At 44.8% G+C, this 25,366-nt stretch overlaps 1 protein-coding gene across 2 annotated transcripts in view; it reads right to left on the bottom strand.

Moving 5' to 3' along the window:
* Positions 1-25,366, bottom strand: part of LOC110494060 (contactin 2) — an 83,393-nt gene that overhangs the window by 15,550 nt on the left and 42,477 nt on the right. Inside the window, exons 1-8 of one of the 2 annotated variants that reach the window (XM_036950112.1) lie at positions 10,562-10,651; positions 9,726-9,863; positions 3,306-3,447; positions 3,013-3,185; positions 2,635-2,730; positions 1,652-1,864; positions 1,141-1,243; positions 497-678 (exon numbers count right to left, since the gene is read on the bottom strand). In XM_036950112.1, coding sequence (XP_036806007.1) covers positions 497-678; positions 1,141-1,243; positions 1,652-1,864; positions 2,635-2,730; positions 3,013-3,185; positions 3,306-3,447; positions 9,726-9,792 — 976 coding nt within the window. In that variant the 5' untranslated portion in view covers positions 9,793-9,863; positions 10,562-10,651. Of the gene's footprint in view, positions 1-496; positions 679-1,140; positions 1,244-1,651; positions 1,865-2,634; positions 2,731-3,012; positions 3,186-3,305; positions 3,448-9,725; positions 9,864-10,561; positions 10,652-25,366 lie in introns of those variants that run through there. The other variant, XM_036950110.1, reaches the window with a different exon arrangement.

The following is a 25,366-nucleotide window of genomic DNA, read 5'->3' as shown; positions in this document are numbered from 1 at the left end:
TAATGTACGGCCCCATGTCGCAAGGATCTGTAGACAATTCCTGGAAGCTGAAAATGTCCCAGTTCTTCCATGGCTTGCATACTCACCATACATGTCACCCATTGAGCATGTGTGGGATGCTCTGGATTGACGTGTAAGATGGCGTGTTCCAATTCCCGCACATATTCAGCAACTTCACACAACCATTGAAGAGGAGTGGAACGAAATTCCACAGGCAACAATCAACAGCCCGATCAACTGTATGCGAAGGAGATGTGTCGCGCTGCATGAAGCAAATGGTGGAGACACCAGATACCGACTGGTTTACTGATCCACGACATACTTTTTTTTTTTTAAGGTATCTGTGACCAACAGATGCATATCTGTATTTCCAGTCATGTGAAATTCATAGATTAGGGCCTAGTGATTTTTCAATTGACTGAGTTCCTAATATGAACTGTAACTCAATAAAGTCTTAGAAATTGTGTGTGTGTGTGTGTTTGTGTCTCTACCCTACCTTGCACGTTGATGCGTCCCTGGTGTTTGTCGCGGCCCTCAGAGTTGTAGGCCTCACACTCGTACACGCCCTCGTCATGGAAGGTCATCTCAGGCAGAGTGAGGATGGGTCCCTCTGCACTGGCCCCGGCCTTAGACGGCAACAGACCATCCACCTTCCTCCAACGCAACTTTGGGATGGGACTAAGGTGAGGGAAGGGAAGCAGTGGTGGATAAAGAGGGAGAGAGGCATGGGCAGAAAGAGGGGACGGTGGAGGAGGAAGAGGGAGAGAGGCATGGGTAGAAGGGAAGGTGGAGGAGGAAGATGGAGAGAGGCATGGGCAGAAGGAGGGGAAGGTGGAGGAGGAAGAGGGAGAGAGGCATGCGCAGAAGGAAGGGAAGGTGGAGGAGGAAGAGGACATTGGAGGAGGGAGAGGCAAGAAAAGGGGAATGCAGGGCGAGAGTGTGTGGATACAGTATACAACAAATCGTGTATAGAGAATGCTTACATACTTTATCGCGTTCCTCTTATTTTTATTTATTGTGTGTTTTTGTTCTAACTTGTTATTTTTAGTATTACATTGTTATTGATTACTGCATTGTTGCAAGCTTGCAAATTGGAGATATTTTAACAATATGGGATAATAACATGGATCAGGGACTTACTTTCCATAGGCAAAGCACTCCAGCTGGGTGGTGTGTCCTGCCAGGGCGTAAGTCTCTGCTGGAAAACGCACTTTGATAGCAGGAGCTGACTTCCTGGTATTGGCTGTGGTTAATAGAGAGGACATGTCAACAACAGCGAAAATGGCTGATGTGAAATAAAGCAAATTATAAACTGCACCTGCACTTCAAGTCTCTCCTCTTAGAGGAGAAATATACAGCACTGTATTCTTTGTAGTTCCTTGTCAATTGAAATGTCAAACGCTTTTCAAAGCTGCACAATTACCGTGTAAGAGGAACAGAGTACTTGAATAGGCCTTTTCTCTCTCTACACACACACACACACACACACACACACACACACACACACACACACACACACACACACACACACACACACACACACACACACACACACACATACTCACACTCACACTCACACTCACACTCACACACACACACCACGCACCACACACACACACACACACACACACACACACACACACTCCTGTACCGTCTGGCTGCACGGTGAGTTGGTTGGCCTTGCTGAAGGTACTCTTGGTACTGATGTCCATGTCGATGGTGGTGAAGCAAAAGTAGCTTGCTGTATCGTTAGGCTCCGCCTTGGCCAGGTACAGGTTGCCCGTTACCTGGGAGACGAACCACCTACCCCCGTCAGGCTTCACGAAGCTGGGGAAGTCGTTAACGAACCAGCGGTAGGACAGCGCTAACAAGAGGAGAAAGGGACAGAAAGAGAGAGAAGGGAGAGCAAGAGCGAGAGAGAAGACGAGGAGGAGAGTGAGACTTAATCAATGTGCCATAAATAGGGGCTTATCAATGAAAACATTCCACAAACTAGTTCAAGGGAGCACTCAGAGAGAAAGCAGAGATTGGAATAAAAGGCATCCCAACAGTTTTTAACCCCCAAACCATAAGACTCCTGAACAGGTAATCAAATGGCTACCCAGACGATTTACATTGTGTGCCCCCCCCCACCAACCCTGCTCCTCTCTGTTTATCTCATATGCATAGTCACTTTATTAACTATACATTCATGTACAGACTACCTCAATATGGCCGACCAACCAGTGCTCCCGCACATTGACTAACCGGGCTATCTGCATTGTGTACCGCCACCCACCACCCGCCAACCCCTCTTTTACGCTACTGCTATTCTCTGTTCATCATATATGCATAGTAACTTTACCCATATCTACATGTACATACTACCTCAATCAGCCCGACTAACCGTTGTCTGTTTTGTAGCCTTGATACTTTTATCGCCTCGCTACTGTATATAGCCTGTCTTTTTACTGTTGTTTTATTTCTTTACCTACCAATTGTTCACCTAATACCTTTTTTGCACTATTGGTTAGAGCCTGTAAGTAAGCATTTCACTGTAAGGTCTACACACCTGTTTTATTCGGCGCACATGACAAATAAACTTTGATTTGATTTTGATTTGAGCATGTGAATTGTGTGTGTGTGTGTGTGTACCTGGGTAGTGGGCGGGGGCCTGACAGGCCAGGAAGGCACCTGCACCCTCGTACACTGTCTGCGGGCTCTGCCCTTCCCCAGAGAAGTCATGGAGGTCTAGAAAAACAGTAAAGGAGGATATCACAAGATAGAAAACAAACTACATGAGACAATTAAAAAAAAACTCAATTAAATTCAGTCAAGAGTACCACAAGACGAAAGTGTACTTCTCACTGAGCAATTTCTTCTTTTCACTATATAAACCAATCAATGGAATGAGATGAGATCCACAGAAAAGAGAGTTTGATGAATAACAACGGGGATCCAATACATCTTGATTACTATGCAGCAACACAGAGAATGGTAAATACATAAATATGAATAAATGAATGTACTCACAGCCGAACTTGAGATTGGCGACGCGGCTGAGTACGGTGCCACAGCGGTTCATGGCCAGACACTGGTAGGAGCCTCCGTCACTGCCGTACTGGGGACCACTGATCACCAGGTTACCGGCTACCAGTGTATACCGGAGGTCCCCTACCGGGACATTCGTACCATTCACATGCCACCTACCGGACAGGGAAGGGAAGAAGTTACATAACGCTGTAGAGATGAGCACTTAGTACCTGTACCACCTCTCTGATGACTGCTTCTCTGATGTGTGTGTGTGTGCACATGTTTGTTCTTACCTGTACGTAGCAGCAGGGCTGGCTCTAGCCTGGCAGTTGAGAGTAACTGTTCCCTTACTGAGACCTTCTGGGTAAACCACACTGCTGGGCTGCTCCTCAAACACTGGCCCACTGTCATGACCCGTTATGCACACGTCCCCACCTGTCAACACACACACACACACACACACACACACACACACACACACACACACACACACACACACACACACACACACACACACACACACACACAATCAGAATGACCAACCACCCAATTTCCTACTACCAGCCCCTTCCAACCAATCAGAATTAAGAGTAAACAATTAGATTCAAGATTTTAAAAAAAATCCCTTTTCAAACTGTATTCAACTGAAACTGTGTTGTGCTGCGACTGTTGAAAGACACTAACATTTCAAAACAACTTGTTCTGTATCACTATAACATATTTTTTCTTAATTAAACACCATGTATCACCATTCAGAAATTCAGTTGGTGGTAAATACGAGTTTCATCTGTGCTTTGGGAACCCAAAGTCAGAAAATGTGGAATTGTCTAATTGAATGAGAAATGTTCACAAATTACAGTGGAAGTATTTGATTAAATGTAATCTAATCCATTTTAATCTCATCTAAATCATGTACTCTGGGATGGTGTTGAGATGGCCTGTTTTCCCCTATTCCCTGTTCCCCTGACAGAAAACCCATAATTATGTGTTCATGGCTCAGAGATGTGTGTGTGAGTGTGAGTGTGAAGCAGGAGTTGTGCAGGCAAGCATTATGGTAAAACAACCATCTGCACTGAAAGTGAGATCCAAAGGGTGGGAGTCTGGAGGGGATACAGGCTGTCAGGGGCAATACTGTTCGGTACGACAGTGATGAAGAGAGAACGAGGGGAGAGGGACTTAAATGGGGAGAGGACATAGAGGTGAAGAGTGAAAAAGAGATTGAGTGTTGGGGTGGCTAGAGGGAGGAGAGGCACGGGTAAAGGTGGAGAAGGGGATGAACAGAGGAGAGTAGAAGAGTGGAGGGGTGGAGAGAGAGGGAGATGAGAGAAACAGAAGGTTCAGTAGAAACAGCCGGTTGGAACAGACAGCTAGCTATTCTCCAGGTACACAGAGAATCTGTCCGTGTTATACAGCGCAAATTGGGTTAGAGACGCCTCATGAACATATGGGAATCTAATGCTGAATCCTTGTGGCACAAAAAGTGTGTGCGAGAGAGAGGGAAAGAGGGAGGGAGGAAATAAGAGATAACAGGAAGAGATGGTACGTGTGCACATGAGCGTGCGCGCGTGCGTGTGTGCGTGTGCGTGTGTGTGTGTGTGTGTGTGTGTGTGTGTGTGTGTGTGTGTGTGTGTGTGTGTGAGAGAAGGGGAGCTCTCAAAGTCCCAGTGCAGTCAAAAACTATGAGGTTGGAATAACACTGTAAAATGTTGACAATTATGATAATGCCCTTATAGTGAAAGAGTTGTTTAAAAACACTGCTTTAAATTTCAGTCTGTTTTGGTGGGATGGAGTGTGGGCTTGCCTGGTGACAGCACCAGGCAGTACAAGTTAATAGACCAATAACAAAGAGAAAGTTTCAAACCTCTGCCAAAAACAGCACATTTTCTGGTATTTTTGTTTGTTTTCAATTAAAATGGTTAAAAAAAATCAGAGTAAGGTACTTCAATTATTACCCAGAAATTATCTGATATTGAGATAAAAATAGCTGCATTGGACCTTTAAATCTGGGGCAGTGAGAGACACACAGGCTGTTTGGGGACTCTCTAATCAGTCTCTCCTCTCTCTGGGTGTTTGCTATGCTGGGGTGCTAGGATGCTGTGTGTGTGTGTGTGTGTGTGTGTGTGTGTGTGTGTGTGTGTGTGTGTGTGTGTGTGTGTGTGTGTGTGTGTGTGTGTGTGGAGGGGGACGGCAATCCCCCAACCATACAGAAGATACATTTCCAAATCATTTCATACCCTGGAAACATCCTAACCTACCAGCTGACAGTGCTGCATGTTAGAAACCTGCCATACAAACCACTGTTCATGTTCATTTTGAGGTGTGGCAATGAGAGAAGACAACGAGTTTCTCTCAATATCTAAATATCAAATAGTTTTGACTCTCACTCTCTCTCTCTCTCTACTGCACCTGCTGTCCCGACCTCTGAATGCTCGGCTATGAAAAGCCAACTGACATTTACTCCTTAGGTGGTGACCTGTTGCACCCTTTACAACCGCTGTGATTATTATTTGACCCTGCTGGTCATCTACGAATGTTTGAAGAACGATCTGGCCTTTAATGGCCAATTACTCATATAATCTTTACCCAGCACAGCCAGAAGAGGGCTGGCCACCCCTCGGAGCCTGGTTCCTCTCTAGGTTTCTTTTTAGGTTACTGTTTATCTAGGGAGTTTTTCCTAGCCACTGTGCTTCTACATCTGCATTGCTTGCTCTTTGGAGTTTTAGGCTGCTATGTTTTTAAGCACTTTGACATCTGCTGGCTTTATAAAATACAGTTGATTGATTGATTTGATTGAACGAATAGGCCCATTCTTTCACAGCAACAAAACGGAATAACCTGAGGTAGGCTAACTATGAACTTCCCAACCAAACAGACCAACAGTTCTTTATCGTCAGATACATTCAATGTTCTTGTTGTGTCCTTGGGTGTGTCTGTGTGTGGGGTAGTATGTGTACTGGTTTTCCTACATTCTCAGGACCCCAATATCCCAACATTTCACCTGAAAGAATCATTATTCTACGGTGTAGATCCTCTCACAAGTTGCCTGATCCGCTGCTCCATCATTGGAAATATGACAGGTAAGCTTGCATGCATGATACAGGCTATGATTTTGTTAGCTAGCTAAATAAGCCATTTTAATGGCCATTTTTCGAATGTGATTAAATCATACAACTATCACACCCGTGCATATTATTTAAAAAGACACTGATGTTCAAGATAACATACAGTTCATCGGAAAGTATTCAGACCCCTTGACCTTTTCCACATTTTGTTATGTTACAGCCTTATTCGAAAATGCATTAAATTGTATTATTTCCCTCAATCTACACACAATATCCCATAATGACAAAGCAAAAAAAGGTTTTTAGAAATGTTTGTAAATGTATTAAAATGAACACTGAAATAATCACATATGCATAAGCATTCAGACCCTTTACTAAATACTTTCTTGAAGCACCTTTGGAAGCGATTACAGCATCAAGTACTTTTGAGTATGACGCTACGAGCTTGGCACACCTATTCTTCTCCGCAGCTCTGTCAGCTTGGATGGGGAGAGTCGCTGCACAACGATTTTAAGGCCTCTCCAGAGATGTTCGATCGGGTTCAAGTCCAGGCTCTGGCTGGGCCACTCAAGGATATTCAGAGACTTGTCACAAAGCCATTCCTGAGTTGTCTTGGCTGTGTGCTTACGGTCATTGTCCTGTTGGATGGTGAACCTTCACCCCAGTCTGTGGTCCTGAGCAGGTTTTCGTCAAAGACCTATCTGTACTTTGCTCCGTTCATCTTTCCCCTCAATCTTGACTAGACTCCCAGTCCCTGCCGCTGAAAAACATCTCCACAGCATGATGCTGCCACCACAATGCTTCACCATATGGATGATGCCAGGTTTCCTTCAGATGTGACACTTGGCATTCAGGCCAAAGAGTTCAATATTGGTTTCATCAGACCAGAGAATCTTGTTTCTCATGGTCAGAGAGTCCTTTAAGTGCCTTTTGCCAAACTCCAAGCTGGCTGTAATCTGCCTTTTACTAAGGAGTGGTTTCCGTCTTGCCACTCTACCATAAAGGCCTGATGGTATGTGTTTATGAGTGTGGCCTTGTATATGATTGTCTGTGTGTGTTATAGAAAGTTAACACATACTGCGTGTCAAAGTGTGTCCATTGGGATGTATGGGCGTGTGTGTCTGTTTCTGGGTTTCTGTGGCCTTGCATCTTTTGCCAGAGTATGTATGTATACTCAGCAAAAAAAGAAAAACGTCCTCTCTCTGTCAACTGCATTTATTTTGAGCAAACTTAACATTTGTATGTATTTGTATGAACATAACAAGATTCAACAACTGAGACATAAACTGAACAAGTTCCACAGACATGTGACTAACAGGCATGGAATAATGTGTCCCTGAACAAAGTAAAGGTCAGTAAGTATCTGGTGTGGCCACCAGCTGCATTAAGTACTGCAGTGCATCTCCTCCTCATGGACTGCACCAGATTTGCAAGTTCTTGCTGTGAGGTGTTACCACACTCTTCCACCAAGGCACCTGCAAGTTCTCTAACATTTCTGGGGGGAATGGCCCTAGCCCTCACCCTCCAATCAAACAGGTCCCAGACGTGCTCAATGGGATTGAGATCCGGGCTCTTCGCTGGCCATGGCAGAACACTGACATTCCTGTCTTGCAGGAAATCACGCACAGAACGAGCAGTATGGCTGGTGGCATTGTCATGCTGGAGGGTCATGTCAGGATGAGGCTGCAGGAAGGGTACCACATGAGGGAGGAGGATGTCGTCCCTGTAACGCACAGCATTAAGATTGCCTGCAATGACAACAAGCTCAGACCAATGATGCTGTGACACAACGCCCCAGACCATGACGGACCCTCTCCAGAATACAGGCCTTGGTGTAACGCTCATTCCTTCGACGATAAAAGCGAATCTGACCATCACCCCTGGTGAGACAAAACCGAGGCTCGTTGGTGAAGAGCACTTTTTGCCAGTCCTGTCTGGTCCAGCGACGGTGGGTTTGTGCCCACAGGCGACGTTGTTGCCGGTGATGTCTGGTGAGGACCTGCCTTACAACAGGCCTACAAGCCCTCAGTCCAGCCTCTCTCAGCCTATTGCGCACAGTCTGAGCACTGATGGAGGGATTGTGCGTTCCTGGTGCAACTCGGGCAGTTGTTGTGGCCATCCTGTATCTGTCCCGCAGGTGTGATGTTCCGTTGTACCGATCCCGTGTAGGTGTTGTTGCACGTGGTCTGCCACTGCGAGGACGATCAGCTGTCTATCTGGTCTCCCTGTAGCGCTGTCTTAGGCGTCTCACAGTACGGACATTGCAATTTATTGCCTGGCCACATCTGCAGTCCTCATGCCTCCTTGCAGCATGCCTAAGGCACGTTCACGTAGATGAGCAGGGACCCTGGGCATCTTTCTTTTGGTGTTTTTCCAGAGTCAGTAGAGAAAGGCCTCTTTAGTGTCCTAAGTTTTTATAACTGTGACTTTAATAGCCTACCGTCTGTAAGCTGTTAGTGTCTTAACGACCGTTCCACGGGTGCATGTTCATTAATTGTTTATGGTTCATTGAACAAGCATGGGAAACACCCATTACAACGAAGATCTGTGAAGAAATTTGGATTTTTACGAATTACCTTTAAAGGCAGGGTCCTTTAAAGGACGTTTATTTATTTTTTTACTGAGTTTATGTATGTGTGACTCCTCCTTCATGTTGAGTATTGATTAATACTATACTAAGTTTTGTTTATGCAGATTGTGTGTGTGTGTGTGTGTGTGTGTGTGTGTGTGTGTGTGTGTGTGTGTGTGTGTGTGTGTGTGTTCGTGTGTGCATGTGTGATTCACTTCATCAACAGTCCAACAGAGCATTGATGAGGCTAATAATTACAATTTCACGGACTGTGTGCTGTCCACAGGGATTGACTATGAGTAACTGCACATTTGGCAACAGTGGAAAATCTTGTTCATTTCAACAAAGGAACGCTACATCATCTTCATCTATCATTCATGAGATCGCTGAATTATTTCAACTCTGTCGTCAAGTAAATAAATAAACAAAAAAAAATTGAATCCCTTGTGCCCGCTGGTCTAAAATAACAACATGAAATTTTAATCTGGCCTGAAGCCCCCCAGAGGCGCAGAACCCTTACTTTTGGTTCTCCAGACACACACTCAACCCCCAAACCCACCCATCGCACACCAAACCATCAGTCTGATAAGATGCATGGTCATGTGTGTGTGTACGTGTCTGTGTCTGGAGTGAGAGGCTGTGGGGGCTAGGGGAGCACAATAACTGAAAGAGGTTGCATGTGGGTGGGAGAGGGAGATTTTAATAACAACGACTGCGATAGTGGATGTGTTCATATTGATGGGGAAGTAGCCCGGAGCTGAAGTCCATCCTAATTTACTAGTCAATTCAGGAAGTGAACAGCACTCTTATGGAAATGTCATTTTATCCAATTCACCATCCAGGACTGACAGTAGCCACATTCCTTGGTAGTATTGAAAGATTCAACTAATGGAGTGGACGTGAGAGGAGATCTGACAGTAAGTGGTGATGTGAGGAGGAACGGAACTGACATTGGAACATAGGGTAAGGAGAATAAAAGAGAAAAGGGAGGAGAGGGAAATAGAGAAGACAGGAGGAGATGAGTGGAGAGGAGGGAGGAGTAAACAGAATATATAACAAAAAGAGAGAGAGAGAGAACTCACCGACAGCGTAGCTCAGAGCTAATGAGCGGAGGCTCAACAGAATCATTCTCACGCTCCAACGCACCATTCTCGCGCTCAGATCAGAACTGAACCGGATCAGAACCACACCAGGAGGAAGGAGAAAAGGCTTATCAGTGCCTGTGGAGAACAAAAAGAATGACAGATGTATTATTTATTTATTACTACAAGGCTAGCTCTCTATTGCTAACACATGATCTATAAGCAGCCACACTCTCTTTTTCTAAACATCCTCACAGTACAGGGTCTCTAATGTCTGTGGACGGAAGCAATGTGTCACACTACAGCGGGGGTTTGTCCAAATGGCACACTATTCCATACATAGTGCATTACTTTTGACCAGAGCCTTATGGGCCTCGGTCAAAAGTAGTGCTCTATATAAGCAGTAGGGTGCCATTTGGACAAGCACCCCTGCTAAGTATGCTCCAGTGGCCTTCTCTCTTCAATAGCTATATCTCCCGCTGCCTTTCACACACCCAGGAGACTGTCTTCCCGCGCTCTACTTCAGGTTACATTACAGAATAAACACTATAGCCTAAGGTAGATAGACAAACAGTACGGGTCATTCTTGGTACACAGCATTGCAATTATCTCTCTCTGGCAATGTGAAACAGCAGCTTGGGGGAAGAATGGGCGAGGTAAGAGCATTCGCAGTGATTTAAGATGGATTTTTGTTGAGATTACATAAAATGTATTGCTCTTAAATAAATCGTAGTGCTCTTACGTTCAATTTATAACTCTTTCACAAGGTGCAAACAGAACAACTCCTTGACAATGTCTTCTCTGACCTTCTTATTCTCCCTCCCTCTTTCTCTTACCCTCCTCTCCTTTCCTGTCTCGTTTTCTCTCTCTCAGCTGGAAATGCTGGCAAGCCACCCACCTAATCTGAAAATCAGCATTGCATGACAAAAAAATAACTTAAAAACACAATAGCCTAACACGATTGTGGAAAGCAACGAGAGGGTTTTCATTCGTTAAGTGTTTTATTCTCTTCAAATCCAATAGGTCCAAGGTCTTTAGAGAGAAACATAAATAAGCCAGGAATGTTCTGGCTCTTTAACTCGGAAGCTGGCACAGAAGGTAGAATTAGATCTAGTACATCTGTCGGAACTTCTCCAGACAGCTCACAGCCTAGTGGGCTAATTTACAGACCAGGAACAAGTTACTCCATGGCAGAATTCCCTGGACAGACCCGGCTAACATAATCTACTCTGTCAGTCTGTGTTCTCCCTCTGTGCTCTCCCTCTGTGCTCTCCCACTCTCCCCAAACTGTCACCTTCTGACACTTCACTGGATACTACTGTTATTAAACACAGAGAGAGAGGGGGGGGGGGGGGGGGGGTGAGATAGAGATATGAGAGGGGGGATAGGGAAGAGCGAAAGAGAGAGATAGCAATAAAAAAGAGCAGAGAGAGGAGAGAAAAACAGACAAAAAGCGAGCCAGGCAAAGACAGAGAGATATATCTCATCAAATCAGCTCACAGCTTAATGACTGTGGAAGGAGGAGATGAGAGCATATCACATTGCTCTCACGTCTTCATCGCACCACAGCCAAACAACTGGGTCTGGTTCAACAGTCAGCTCAAAGTAGATAGAACCATTCATATGACATGCTTTAATAGGGCTTGGATACACTGAAAGGATGACATGACAAGACAATTAGGTAGTAGTGACAACCAGGAAAAGTATCTGGTTGCTTTGCAATGGAGCATGACTCCTTCATGACTCCTGCAGATGCAGGTGCGTCACTTTAAAGATCAACGCCGTCAATTTGTTGCGCCTGATGATTTCCATACGGCATCTCATTGCCAGCCAAACCGACTACCAACAACCAGGTGTTGTGCATTTAGCAATCAACAGAACCACAACTGAACAAAACACGTCTCAACCCTCAGGGAATGAGAGTTTCCTGTAAATCGGTCCATATGAATTGTCGTATCAGGGTAAAATCTGTCCAATATGTGCAGTTATTGCAGACCCTTCCATTTCTGTGTGTAGCGCTGGGGAATATTGTGTCCCATTGACGATCCTCAGGGTGAGTCACCCATCAGTGCACACCTCTTCCTCTCTTCCCCGCTCTTCCTCGCCTCCTCATCTCTCTGCTCCTGTAATTGGAACTCAGAACTCTGACACATTCTGACAGATAACAGTAATGGAACCAGCACTGTTCCAGTCTAGACAGGAAGCGTTCCTCCCGTGAGCACTGATCTAGGACCTGCTTTACCCTCTCCAAATCCTATGACCACAAGGGGGAAATCACAAAACTGACCTTAGATCATTGTTGTCTGTTTTGATCTCGGCTGTGTTATTTTGGGCTGTTTCTGGGGGCCGGCTGGTCCAAGTAACTTAACCAAGGACCACAGATGGGTTGTTTATGAGGAGTGGTTAAAAACTGATTGTGTCTCTGGAGAGGAGAGGGCCCAGATTGGTGATTCTACAGTTTAGAGTGAGCAGGAAAGAGAGGGTACACACACACACACACACACACACACACACACACACACACACACACACACACACACACACACACACACACACACACAGGTCCTGAAATTAGAACCATGTGCGATTGATTTTATTATTAGTGTCATGTAAGGATGCACAGCCTACATGGGCTTATAAGACACTGTTTTCGCTGTAGCAAAATAAAATAATTTGTCTGAGTGTCTCTGATGGCTGAATGCAGACTCAATGTGTACCACTCTCTCACTCAGATGCTTGTTTCCTCAGTTTGAGTTCAGCCGGCTATACTGCAGCGCTCTTAGCAGCCCCTTCGCTAACAACAAAACGCCACACACACGCTCTCCACACAGTATGGAAGACTGGAGACCGAGCTAAGCCTTTTAAGGATCCTCCTCTGTCAGTGTGGGTTTTTTCCCAGAGGCCCCTCAGTTATCCACCATTATCTGCACATTCTTCACATAATATGGATGACTGGGTCCAGATCACAGTAAAGGGCGGCTGGTACTGTATAGGACGGCTGGTGCTGTATTCCATCTTTGCGGTGTGCAAGGCTAGTGTGTGTGTGAGGGGGAGGGGGGGGGGGGGGGTATGCTGTAGTTGAGTGCTTGAGTTAACACCGACTTCACTTGTGTGGAGTGGAGTGTTGGTCTGATTGCTGGAGAAATCTCTGAAGCTTACTCCCTCTCTTCTCTCCCCTCCTTTTCACAGTATTATCCTATGTGTTCCTCTCCTCCATCCATATACACTGAGTCAACACAGACTGAGCAATGGCGCTAGCAGAGATGGTCTCCTCGTTTCAGGTTCTTAGAAATCTATGCAGCTCTTTGTTATTTTATGTATTATTTCTTACATTGTTAGCCCAGAAAATCTCATGTGTTATTACATACAGCCGGTGAAGAACTATTGGATATTAAAGCGACGTCAACTTACCAACATTACGAAGAGGAATATGTCTTTCCTGAAGCGTATCCTTTGCTCGGACCTCCACCCTGGACATGGGATCTTAACCCAGAGGCCGACCCAAAACAACTCGGTCGCCGCAGGAGAGGCAGACGGAGCGGCCTACTGGTCAGACTCAGAAGGCGAGCACAGGATCCACCGCTTCCGAGCATATTACTTGCCAATGTCCAATCTCTAGATAACAAGGTGGACGGAATTAGGGCACGAGTTGCCTTCCAGAGAGACATCAGAGATTGTAACATTCTCTGTTTCACGGAAACATGGCTCACTCTGGACATGTTGTCAGAGTCGGTACAGCCACCCGGTTTCTTCAAGCATCGCGCCGACCGAAACAAACATCTCTCTGGTAAGAAGAAAGGCGGGGGTGTATGCCTTATGATTAATGACTCATGGTGTATTTACAACAACATACAGAAACTCAAGTCCTTTTGATCACCTGACCAAAAATTCCTTACAATCAAATGCCCACTGCATTATCTTCCAAGAGAATTCTCTTTGATTATAATCACAGACGTGTACACACCCCCACCCCCAATCAGATCCCTTGTCGGCCCTGAAAGAACTTCACTGGACTCTATGGAAACAATACATCCCAAGGATGCATTTATTGTAGCTGGGGATTTTAACAAAAATAACCTAAGAACAATACTTCCAAAATTCTATCAGCATATCGAATGTGCAACACGAGCTGGTAGCATTCTGGGTCATTGCTACTCGAACTTCCGCGATGCATACAAAGCCAACTCCCGCCCTGCCTTCGGCAAGTCTGACCATGACTCCATTTTTCTAACAATTGCTGTACAGCTTGGAAAATTCCAGAAAATTATGTCATGGGTTTAAAAGCTTCTGATAGGCTACTTGACATCAATTTAGTCAAATGTAGGTGTACCTGTGGATGTATTTCAAGGCCTACCTTCAAACTCAGTGCCTCTTTGCTTGACATAATGGTAAAATCAAAAGAAATCAGCCAAGACATCAGAAAAAAAAATGTTGACCTCCACAAGTCTGGTTCATCCTTGGGAGCAATTTCCAAACGCCTCAATGTACCACGTTCATCTGCAAAAACAATAGTATGCATGTATAAACACCCTGGGACCACGCAGCCATCATACCGCTCAGGAAGGAGATGAAGGGATGAACGTACTTTGGAGCAAAAAGTGCAAATCAATCCCAGAACAACAGCAAAGGATCTTGTGAAGAGGCTGGAGGAAACAGGTACAAAAGTATCTATATCCACAGTAAAACGAGTCCTATATTGACATAACCTGAAAGGCCTCTCAGCAAGGAAGAAACCACTTTCAAAACCGCCATAAAAAAGCCAGACTACGGTTTGCAACTGCACATGGGGACAAAGATCGTACTTTTTGGAGAAATGTCCTCTGGTCTGATGAAACAAAAATAGAACTGTTCGGCCATAATGACGATTGTTATGTTTGGAGGAAAAAGGGGGAGGCTTGCAAGCTGAAGGACACCTTCCCAACCGTGAAGCACGAGGGTGGCAGCATCATGTTGTGGGGGTGCTTTGCTGCAGGAGGGACAGGTGCACTTCGCAAAATAGATGGCATCATGAGGTGGGAAAATTATGTGGATATATTGAAGCAAAATCTCAAGACATCAGTCAGGAAGTTAAAGCTTGGTCGCAAATGGGTCATCCAAATGGACAATGACCCCAAGCATACTTCCAAAGTTGTGGCAAAATGGCTTAAGGACAACAAAGACAAGGTATTGGAGTGGCCATAACAAAGCCCTGACCTCAATCCTATAGAACATTGTGGGCAGAACTGAAAAGTGTGTATGAGCAAGGAGGCCTACAAACCTAACTCAGTTACACCAGCTCTGTCAGGAGGAATGGGCAAAAATTCACCCAACTTATCATGGGAAGCTTGTGGAAGGCTACCCAAAACGTTTGACCCAAGTTAAACAATTTAAAGGCAATGCTACCATGTAGTAATTGAGTGTATGTAAACTTCTGACCCACTGGGAATGTGATGAAAGAAATAAAAGCAGAAATGAATCATTCTCTACTATTATTCTGACATTTCAGATTTGAAAAATAAAGTGGTGATCCTAACTGACCTAAAACAGGGAATTGTTTCTAGGATTAAATGTCAAAAATTGTGAAAAACTGAGTTTAAATGTATTTGGCTAAGGTGTATGTAAACTTACAACTTCAACTGTATACGCTGACTTGGTGAGCGAGTTTATAAGCAAGTGCATCGGAGATGTCGTACCCTCTGTGACTATTAAAACTTTCCCTAAACAGAAACCGTGGATTGATGGCAGCATTTGCACAAAACTGAAAGAGCGACCCACCGCTTTAATCATGGCAAGGCGACCAGAAACATGACCGAATACAAACAGTGCAGCTATTCCCTCCGCAAGGCACTCAAACAAGCAAAGCGTCAGTATGGAGACAATGTAGAGCCGCAATTCAACAGCTCAAACATGAGACGTATGTGTCAGGGTCTAGAGTCAATCACGGATTACCAAAAGCAAACCAGCCCCATCGCGGACATTGATGTCTTGCTCCCAGACAAATTTAACAACTGCTTTGCTTACTTTGAGGACAATACAGTGCCACTGACACAGCCCACTACCAAAGCCTGTTGGCTCTCCTCCGGACCAACGTGAGTAAAACATTTAAACGTGTCAACCCTCGCAAGGCTGCCGGTCCAGATGGCATCCCTAGCCGTGTCCTCAGAGCATGCACAGACAAGCTGGCCGGTGTGTTTACGGACATATTCAATCAATCCCTATCCTAGTATGTTGTCCCCACATGCTTCAAGGTGGCCACCATTGTTCCTGTTCCCAAGAAAGCTAAGGTAACTGAACTAAATCCCTATTGCCCCATTGCACTCACTTCTGTCATCATGAAGTGCTTCGAGAGTCTAGTCAAGGATCATATCACCTCCACCCTACCTGATACCCTAGACCCACTCCAATTTGCTTACCGCCCCAATAGGTCCACTGACGATGCAATCACCATCACACTGCAAACTGCCCCTATCCCATCTGGAAATGAGGAATACCTATGTAAGAATGCTGTTCATTGACTACAGCTCAGCATTTAATAACACCATAGTACCCTCCAAAGGTGCAACAGCGCCTCTTCAACCATCAGGAGGCTGAAGAAATTTGTCTTGTCATCTAAAACCAATCAACTTTTACAGATGCACAATCGAGAGCATCCTGTCGGGCTGTATCACCGCCTGGTTCGGCAATTGCACCGCCCTCAACCGCAAGGCTCTCCAGAGGGTAGTGCGGTCTGCACAACACATCACCGGGGGCAAACTACCTGCCCTCCAGGACACCTACACCACCCGATGTCACAGGAAGGCCAAAAAGATCATCAAGGGCAACAACCACCTGATCCACTGCATGTTCACCCCGCTATCATCCAGAAGGCGAGGTCAGTACAGGTGCATCAAAGCTGGGACCGAGAGGCTGAAAAACAACTCCCATCTCAAGGCCATCAGACTGTTAAACAGCCATCCCTAACATAGAGAGGCTGCTGCCAACACATAGACTCAAATCTCTGGCCACTTCAATAAAGGGACTGAAAATGTATTACTAGTCACTTTAAATAATGGCACTTTAATAATGTTTAAATATCCTACATTACTCATCTCATATGTACATACTGTATTCTACACCATCTTGCCTATGCCGCACGCCATCGCTCATCCATATATTTATATGTACATTACATATTATTATTTATCCCTTTACATTTGTGTGTATAAGATAGTTGTTGTGAATTTGTTAATTACTGTTAGGTATTACTGCATAGTCGGAACTAGAAGCACAAGCATTTCGCTACCACGCTACCATTTTGCTAACCATGTGCACGAGACCTATAAAATTTGATTTTAGTGTGGTTGATGGTACTTTTGGCAATTGACATTCATATTCATATGTGTCATAATGCTGCCTCCCAAACCACATCCCACAGACAGACACCACAACACCTCTTTCTCCATCTATCCCACCATCGTTCAGTACTCTCCTTGTCTACCTTCTCCTCCCTCCATCCCTCCATCCCTGCATCCCTCCCTCTAAAGTTGTCATGCTCCATAAAGGAGGGAAGGACTGCCTGAGGCCATGGAGATTTTAGCTCAGCCCAGACATCTGCCAACAGGACACACACTCCCACAAGGACCACACACACACACAGGACACTCTCATAATGGCACTTACCACCCCAGGTGGGCTGTTTGGGACACCGCTCTGTGCAGGGGGAAGGAGAGAGGGAGGAGGAGAGGATGAAAAGGAGGTGGGAAGGGGATGACTGACAGGGACACCAGAAGACAAAACCTTTAATTATTGAAGTCATTTTTTATCAGCTAAGATCCCAACAGTCCTGCCCTACCCTCTGTGGTGACAACTAATATCCTGTCTGCTCTGGCCTTGGAGCGTGACACACACGCACACACACTCTGCTCTGAAATGTCCCGTCTTCTTGGCGATAACCATCTCTTTAGCAGGTGTTTGATGACAAAGCAGAGGGTGTTAGCTGTCCCTGCCAGGACCCCTGAGAACATCAAACATAACACTGATCTGGTCCCTAAATCCATCTCTGGGATGAACTGTGGTGATTGGGAGCTCTGGATGGCTTCTACATCATACACCTCTGTGAATAGCACACACACACACACACACACACACACACACACACACACACACACACACACACACACACACACACACACACACACACACACACACACACACACACACAGATCCCTAGCTGTTGATTCAAAGATAAAGAGGCTTGAAGATGGAGACGGCTGATATTGCAGCGTGAGATGACAGCCACTGGCAGCATGACTGGAATCATAACTTAGTCATCCCATCAAACACACACACACACACACACACACACACACACACACACACACACACACACAAAGGTAGAGATCATTACCACACCTTAGTAAGGAAGGTCAGGGACAGCTTAGCTGCAATTTCACAGGTAAATTGTTAAATAGCTCCAGATTTCAACACCTAATAATATAATGCACATTACGTCAGTTTCACAGCTGGAAGATGTAGCACCTCAGAAAGATATCTGTGACAGTCACATTAGCATTATCCTGCACATGCACACACAGTATATCCTCTGGGGTATATGGAATTCACACTCAACCTGACTTTAATGGTTTGACTACAATTCACACTATTGGGCTTGCAAATCTGACAGACAAAGAGTACTCTACACACATACATTGGCAGGCACAGACTGTAATGGTTTTGACTTGAGGTTATTGTTTGTGGGGGTGCCAGGTAGGTTGTGCCTACCAGAGAAAATATTGCTTTCTCCTTTTTGTGTGTGAGGGAATGAGTCCCGTCTGGTCCGTGAAGTTTACACCGATACAAAGGACTCGTACGAAGGACTCGTATGTAAAAGTCAGTATGGACATACCCTTTTCATAAATCCTTAAAACATTGGAAATAACTTCAAAACAACTGTTCTGTTGCATGGGTTGTATTACCAACATAAATAATCACACATAATAATATAACAAACAATAAGCTCTGGTTCCTCAAGAAAAGTCCTGTACCTCAGGCCGAAAAGATTCCAGCCCGGTAAAGGAGTTCAGTGAACTCAAGTGACCTTAGTCACGCAATGTTTGTCCGTTCATAAAAGTGTAGGGTAAACCCAGTCTCTATCATACAATCAAAATATCTAACGCTTTTACCACAAAACCCTAAAGAGTATCAAATCTCAGTAGTTTTCAACTACAACTTGTCACACCCTGATCTGTTTCACCTGTTCTTGTGATTGTCTCCACCTCCTCCAGATGTTGCTTATTTCCACAGTGTATTTATCCCTGTGTTTCCTGTCTCTCTGTGCCAGTCTGACTTGAATGTTTTCAAGTCAACCAGCGTGTTTTCCGATGCTCCTGTTTTCTATTCTCTTTTTCTAGTCTTCCCGGTTTTGACCCTTGCCTGTTTTTACGGGACTCTGTACCCGCCTGCCTGACCCTTCTGTCTGCCCTGACTTCAAGCCTGTCTGCCACTCTATACCTATTGGAAACTCAGAATCTGGTTTTGACCTTTTGCCTGTCCACGAACATTCTCTTGCCTACTCCTTTTGGATTATAAATAAACTACACAGACTCTAACCATCTGCATCTGGGTCTCGCCTTGTGCCCTTATAGTACGAACGGGCCATGACAGACCCAGCAGACCAGCTTCGGACCAGCTTCGCTACGCTGTCCCCCTGGGAGCCATGATTGGGAGACATGAGGAGCTGTTACAGGACCTTTTGGAAGGGCTCCGTTCCTTGATGGAATGCAATGACCAAGGGTTTAAGGAGATTATAGAGCAAATCAGGGAGTTAGCTCAGAGGCTGCCTGCTACCTCTAAGAAACCCCAACCACCCAGTAATTATTTCCCCTATTAGTGGTGAGCTTGTACAGCCTACCCCGAGAACCCTGCTTACCTCCTCCGGAGTGATATTCTGGGGGTCCTGGTACCTGCCAGGGTTTTCTTTCTCAGTGCTCTCTTATGAGCTACAGCCATCTTCGTTTCCTTCAGACCGATCAAAGATAGCAGATGTTATTACGCTAATGTCGGGAAGGGCGCTCTCCTGGGCTACGGCAGCTTGGGAGCAACAATCCACCATTTGTTGTCACCTGGAGCATTTCATGGCAGAAGTGAGGAAGGTATTCAATTCTCCGGTATCCGGGAGAGAGGCGGCCAGTAAACTTCTTGAATTACGTCAACTCCCGTAGTGTGGCAGACTACGTGGTTGATTTTCACACGTTGGCCATCGAGAGCCCGGAATCCGGAGTCTCTTTTCTAAACGTTTCTTCACAGATTATCTGAGGTGGTAAAAGATGAGCTAGCTGCTCGGGAACTACTGGTAGACCTCAACTCCCTCATTGCCCTCATCATTAGAATTGATGGACGCCTAAGGGAAATACAGGTGTGAGAGGAGGTCTGGTCTCGGGCACACTTGTTCATCCACAGTGGCTCGCTCACCTCTGAGGGAACCCGGAAGTCCCCGAGAATGGTTTTTCCAAGAGGATCCGAAGCCACCCGAACTCCCTCAAGAATCATCGACGATGTGTGAGTCGGATATACCAGAACCTATGCAACTGGAAAGAGCTAGATTATCACCTAGGGGACGTTCACATATGCTAAGCTCCAACAGTTGTCTGTATTGCTGTGCTGCGGGGCATTTCATTGCTACCTGTCCAGTGACCTGGCGACTCCCCTCTCTGCACTCACCTCTCCCAAGGTACCGTTCACATGGTCCCCAGCAGCAAACAAGGCTTTTGTGGATTTGAAGCAACGATTCACCACTGCCCCATCCTCATTCATCCGGATCCAACCCGTCAGTTTGTCGTGGAGGTTGACACTTCCGACATGGGAGTAGGGGCCGTTCTTTCCCAGCGATCTGTCCAGGACCAAAAGCTTCATCCCTGTGCCTTCATATCCCATCGTCTCAACTCGGCGGAGAGGAACTATGACATTGGCAACCGGGATCTCCGAGCAGTAAAGATGGCCCTGGAGGAGTGGAGGCATTGGCTGGAAGGGGCGGAACATCTTTGGTTTGGACCGACCACAAGAATTTGGAATATCTCCGCACAGCCAAGTGCTTTAACTCTAGGCAGGCCCGGTGGGCTCTGTTATTCACTAGGTTTAATTAAACCATCTCCTGCCGCCCAGGGTCCAAAAATGTGAAGCCGGACGCCCTTTCCCGTCTGTACAGTTTCGCTGCCAAACCCTCAGAATCAGAGACCATTCTCCCTGCCTCATGTTTGGCGGCTGCGGTTGTCTGGGGTATTGAGGCTCTGGTTCGCAAAGCACAACGTTCCCAGCCGGACACTGGGGGAGGCCCGGCTAACCGGATGTTTGTTCCTGTCTCTCTGTGCCAGTTTGTGTTGTATGTTTTCAAGTCAACCAGCGTGTTTTCCGATGCTCCTGTTTTCTATTATCTTTTGCTAGTCTTCCCGGTTTTGACCCTTACCTGTTTTTTTCTGGACTCCGTGCCCACCTGCCTGACCCTTCTGCCTGCCCTGACTTTGAGCCTGTCTGCCACTCATTACCTATTGGACTCAGAATCTGGTTTTGACCTTTTGCCTGTCCACGACCATTCTCCTGCCTACTCCTTCTGGATTATAAATAAACAACAAAGACTCTAACCATCTGCCTCCTGTGTCTAGCCTTGTGCCCTTATACAACCAACCACAAATCAACACGGTATAAATCACACTCAAACAAATGAAATACCGTTTGCAAAAAAAGTTGTAGTCAGACAATCCAATCCGCCAACAGATCTCCAGCACAGAAAGGCCATGACAAAACAGCGGAGACCAAATGGGATGTGTAGTCCAAAGGAAGAAATGAGTGGATCCGATCCTCCTTAAACTTGAGACAAAGCTACAAAGCACACTTTTAAATACTACAAAACTAGCAGAGTAAAGAAGCTTTGGAACTGACGGTTGAACATATCTTCATTCGCACCAGCATCACAACTACCTTTTTCGCATCTGATGCTGGCTATTTAATTGGGAATTAAAGGGGAAGCGCCCTATTGGAAGGAGAAGCAGAGATGGTTCAGACAAATTCACGGCCGTCACAAGACACACAGGCACTTTTTTATATACTCACTCAGTGTCCTTCCCTGACTCTCTCTCTCGCTTACTTACTTTCTCTCTCACACTGTGAACTACTCCCCACCCGACCCAATCCCCCACCCCAGCCGCCACATGGCACAGAATTATGTTGTCAGAGTTGGCAAGGATGTGTGTATCACATTCTCTCTCTGTGTCTGGCCCTGGGCATCTCAGACCGGTAGTCACTGACATGGTCAGACACTGAAGGTGACTCCAGTCATGACCAAGTCTGAGCTAATACACCCAGAGATGCGCACACACACACACACACACACACACACACACACACACACACACACACACACACACACACACACACACACACACACACACACACACACACACACACACACACACACACACACACACACACACACACACACACCCCACAGAAGGCAGAAACTGTGCTTTTCATGCATTATGTATTGAATCCTTCTAGGATGTTCCACATTGGCTGTCAGTTAGTCACTGGGGCAGTAACAACCAGAGTGAAGTATGAAACTACGAAAGGGTTAGAGGGTTTAAGAGGGTTTTCCACATTCAAACTGATGGACACACACACATATACACTGTCAAACACAAACACAATTATACGCTTGGCTATCCACACACCCGCCATTCCTGCACACACCACTTCTAAGGGCAACGTTTGATCATGCTGAGGACAGAGTTCAGAAAGCTCAGATGTGACTACTGCAAACCTATTGTTGAAAAGACATAAGCACCAATAAATACCACCATTATAATCACAGCTCTATATCATACAGATAGAGTTTAGAGTTAGGATTTAGAGTTTCCATTTTAGTTTAGAGTTGGGATTTAGAGATTAGAATTTATGGCCAGATTTAGTGTTTACATAGTTTAGAGCAGGGCTATTCAACTGGTGTCCCTCCAGATTTGGACATGTTTTTATTTTATTAAACTGGCCCTTTGATAAATTCTGTAAATTAAAAAAGGGTATGCAAAAAAATCCCAGCCAAAATCTGCCGTTCAATTCCAAAATGACAAGCTCTATTGTGGTTGTCTATAGTGTGCTTTCTAGTGGGTTTTAGAGGTTTCTAGAGCCTACAGTGCATTCGGAAAGTATTCAGACGCCTTGACGTTTTCCACATTTGTTACGTTACAGCCTTATTCTAAAGTGGATTTAAAAAAAAAATCCTTGTCAATCTACACACAATACCTCACAATGACAAATCAAAAACAGGTTTTTAGACATTTGGGACTCGTTTCAGGAAACAAGGCCTATGTCGCCCATCTCTACTTCACAGATGAGCCGTTTGAACTTAAAACTTTTTTGAAAAATCTAAATGCGTTTGTTTGGCAGAAATGCCTTCTGGAACTTTCATGTGCCTTAATAACAAACTTGTATGCCATCTGTAAATACAAATAACATTTTTAAATTACGAGCCTAGTTGGTTTAGCCCACGAAAAAGACATCAAACTTCCCGCTATCCATGATTGGCTGAGATAATGGGTCGGCTGGATATGCCGAGAGATGAGTTCGGATTGGTCTGCCATGTAGCATGCATCTGTCTATAACATGAGCTGGTCAGTTTGTGTAGGTAATCCTTTCTAAACTGCTTTTTTGAAAGATATAATTTAGTAGAACTGCATAAGTGTTGCTCTCCACTTTCTGAAGGACCGAGTTTTTAAATCAGTGTTATTAGAGTATGATATCTAAGAGATGGAGAAAATTCTGGTGTTTGATTGCAAATATGCTGACGAAAAGTCAAAAAGAGAACACACAGAAGGTTGTTGTATAAAACACCTGTCTCTGGATTACATCTTCAAACTAAGGGTAACTCCATATTGGGGAGCATATAAGATTTGTTTTATTCAGTTCAGTCTGGTATGAGAATGGTAGCCCATATCTGCAAAAGCAGAATGTCTGCGGAATGCTGAATATCTTGGCCTTTGATCTGTGCCTTAAAATCTTTGGTGTGACTTATTACCATATATGGACATACAAATGTATAAGTGCAGGCCGAGCCGATGATGATGACTGCTACCTACATTCCAGGGTTGCCATCCAAACACTTAAAAGACACACTCTCGTCCACTTACCCTCGCTTTATGCACTTGGGGGAATCTCCATCGCCATCTTGGAGGGCGGTCCAAATGATTAGCCAAGCAAGGGAAGTTTGGAACACAAGCCCCATAGCCCTCATTTTTAGTTGGCTTTGCAAGTGTACAATTATGTTCATTTCGGGGCCTGAAACTACCCATTATTCAATTTGCAACAATTGTACATCCGCTAAGAAAAGTTTGCAAAAACTTAAAAACAACATTAAGGGTGCATCTTGGACTGCCAAAATATGACGTATGCAACCATTACACAGGGGATTGGCTACTATGGCACCTTGATAGTCTTGTAGCCAATGAGATAAGCTTTCCAGGGATATGCAGTTGACCTGGGTGGGACAAAGCAAGGCCTAAAACCCTTTATGTGTAATGTGAACTATTGCTACCTGGCTTAGAGACAAGATGCACCGAGCATGCTACATTACATTGTAAACAGATTTCATCGCTTTACTTTAATTGCTTTCATAAAAGATCGTTTCTCAAGGGGGGAAAAAAGCTAAAAACTAAGAATATTGAACAGGGAGCTAAAAAAAGGCAATTATGAATAAGTATAGCGCCATAGAAGCTTTGAATAAAATACTGGTTGGACTCGGATCAGGGGAGCGATTTGAACAACGAGTACTTCGACTCGGTCGATGAAGATTGCTTTCTACAAGGATTGGATCCATTTTTAGATCAGTAAGGAAATTATTTTTATAGCTAATGTACTATATGTATTTTGTTTTTTATAAATTGTCTGCTTTTTGTGCTTTGGATTTAGTTTACGTAGGCTTATGTAACTAGTAATTTCATTGTTATATAATTCCAAAGTAGTCATTGTCTATGTTTCATATTAGTTCACTGTTTGCTGTTCTGTTCCATCCTTGTATCTTTGGAGAGGCCACTAAATTCTCATGGCCATTATTTATTTGTGGTTCTCACCGCTGTCTTGGTCTCTCTTACTGACAGTTGTGGCTGCTTTGCATGATGTATTATTGTCTCCATCTTCTCGCCCTTTGTGCTGTTCTGTGCCCAATAATGTTTGTACCCTGTGCTGCTGCCATGTTGTGTTGCTAACATGTTGCTGTCATGTTGTGTTGCTACCATGCTGTGTTGTCATGTGATGCTGCCATGCTATGCTATTGTTTTCTTAGGTTTCTCTTTATGTAGTGTTGTGTTGTCTCTCTTGTTGTGATGTGTGTTTTGTCCTATATTTTATTTTATTTTAATTTAATTTTTAATCCCAGCCCCCATCCCCGCAGGAGGCCTTTTGCCTTTTGGTAGGCCATAATTGTAAATATGAATGTTTTCTTAACTGACTTGCCTAGTTAAATAAAGATGAAATAAATCAAATAATAAATACAAGTCTTCAAAGTGTTACTGTTTGCATTGTGTGTGTGCTTCACACCTTCTATGTGAGCCACTGTACAGATACAGTTTAGGCTTCATGTTTTGACATTACAGTAATGTTGTTTTGTAAATTTAGTCAACTGTAATTCTGTCTGTTTTAGA

The sequence above is a fragment of the Oncorhynchus mykiss genome, chromosome 17 (assembly GCF_013265735.2).
Source record: "Oncorhynchus mykiss isolate Arlee chromosome 17, USDA_OmykA_1.1, whole genome shotgun sequence".
In the NCBI taxonomy this organism is placed as follows: domain Eukaryota; kingdom Metazoa; phylum Chordata; class Actinopteri; order Salmoniformes; family Salmonidae; genus Oncorhynchus; species Oncorhynchus mykiss.
Note: the sequence above shows the minus strand (reverse complement) of the source record. Positions and strands in the feature narration are given on the sequence as shown.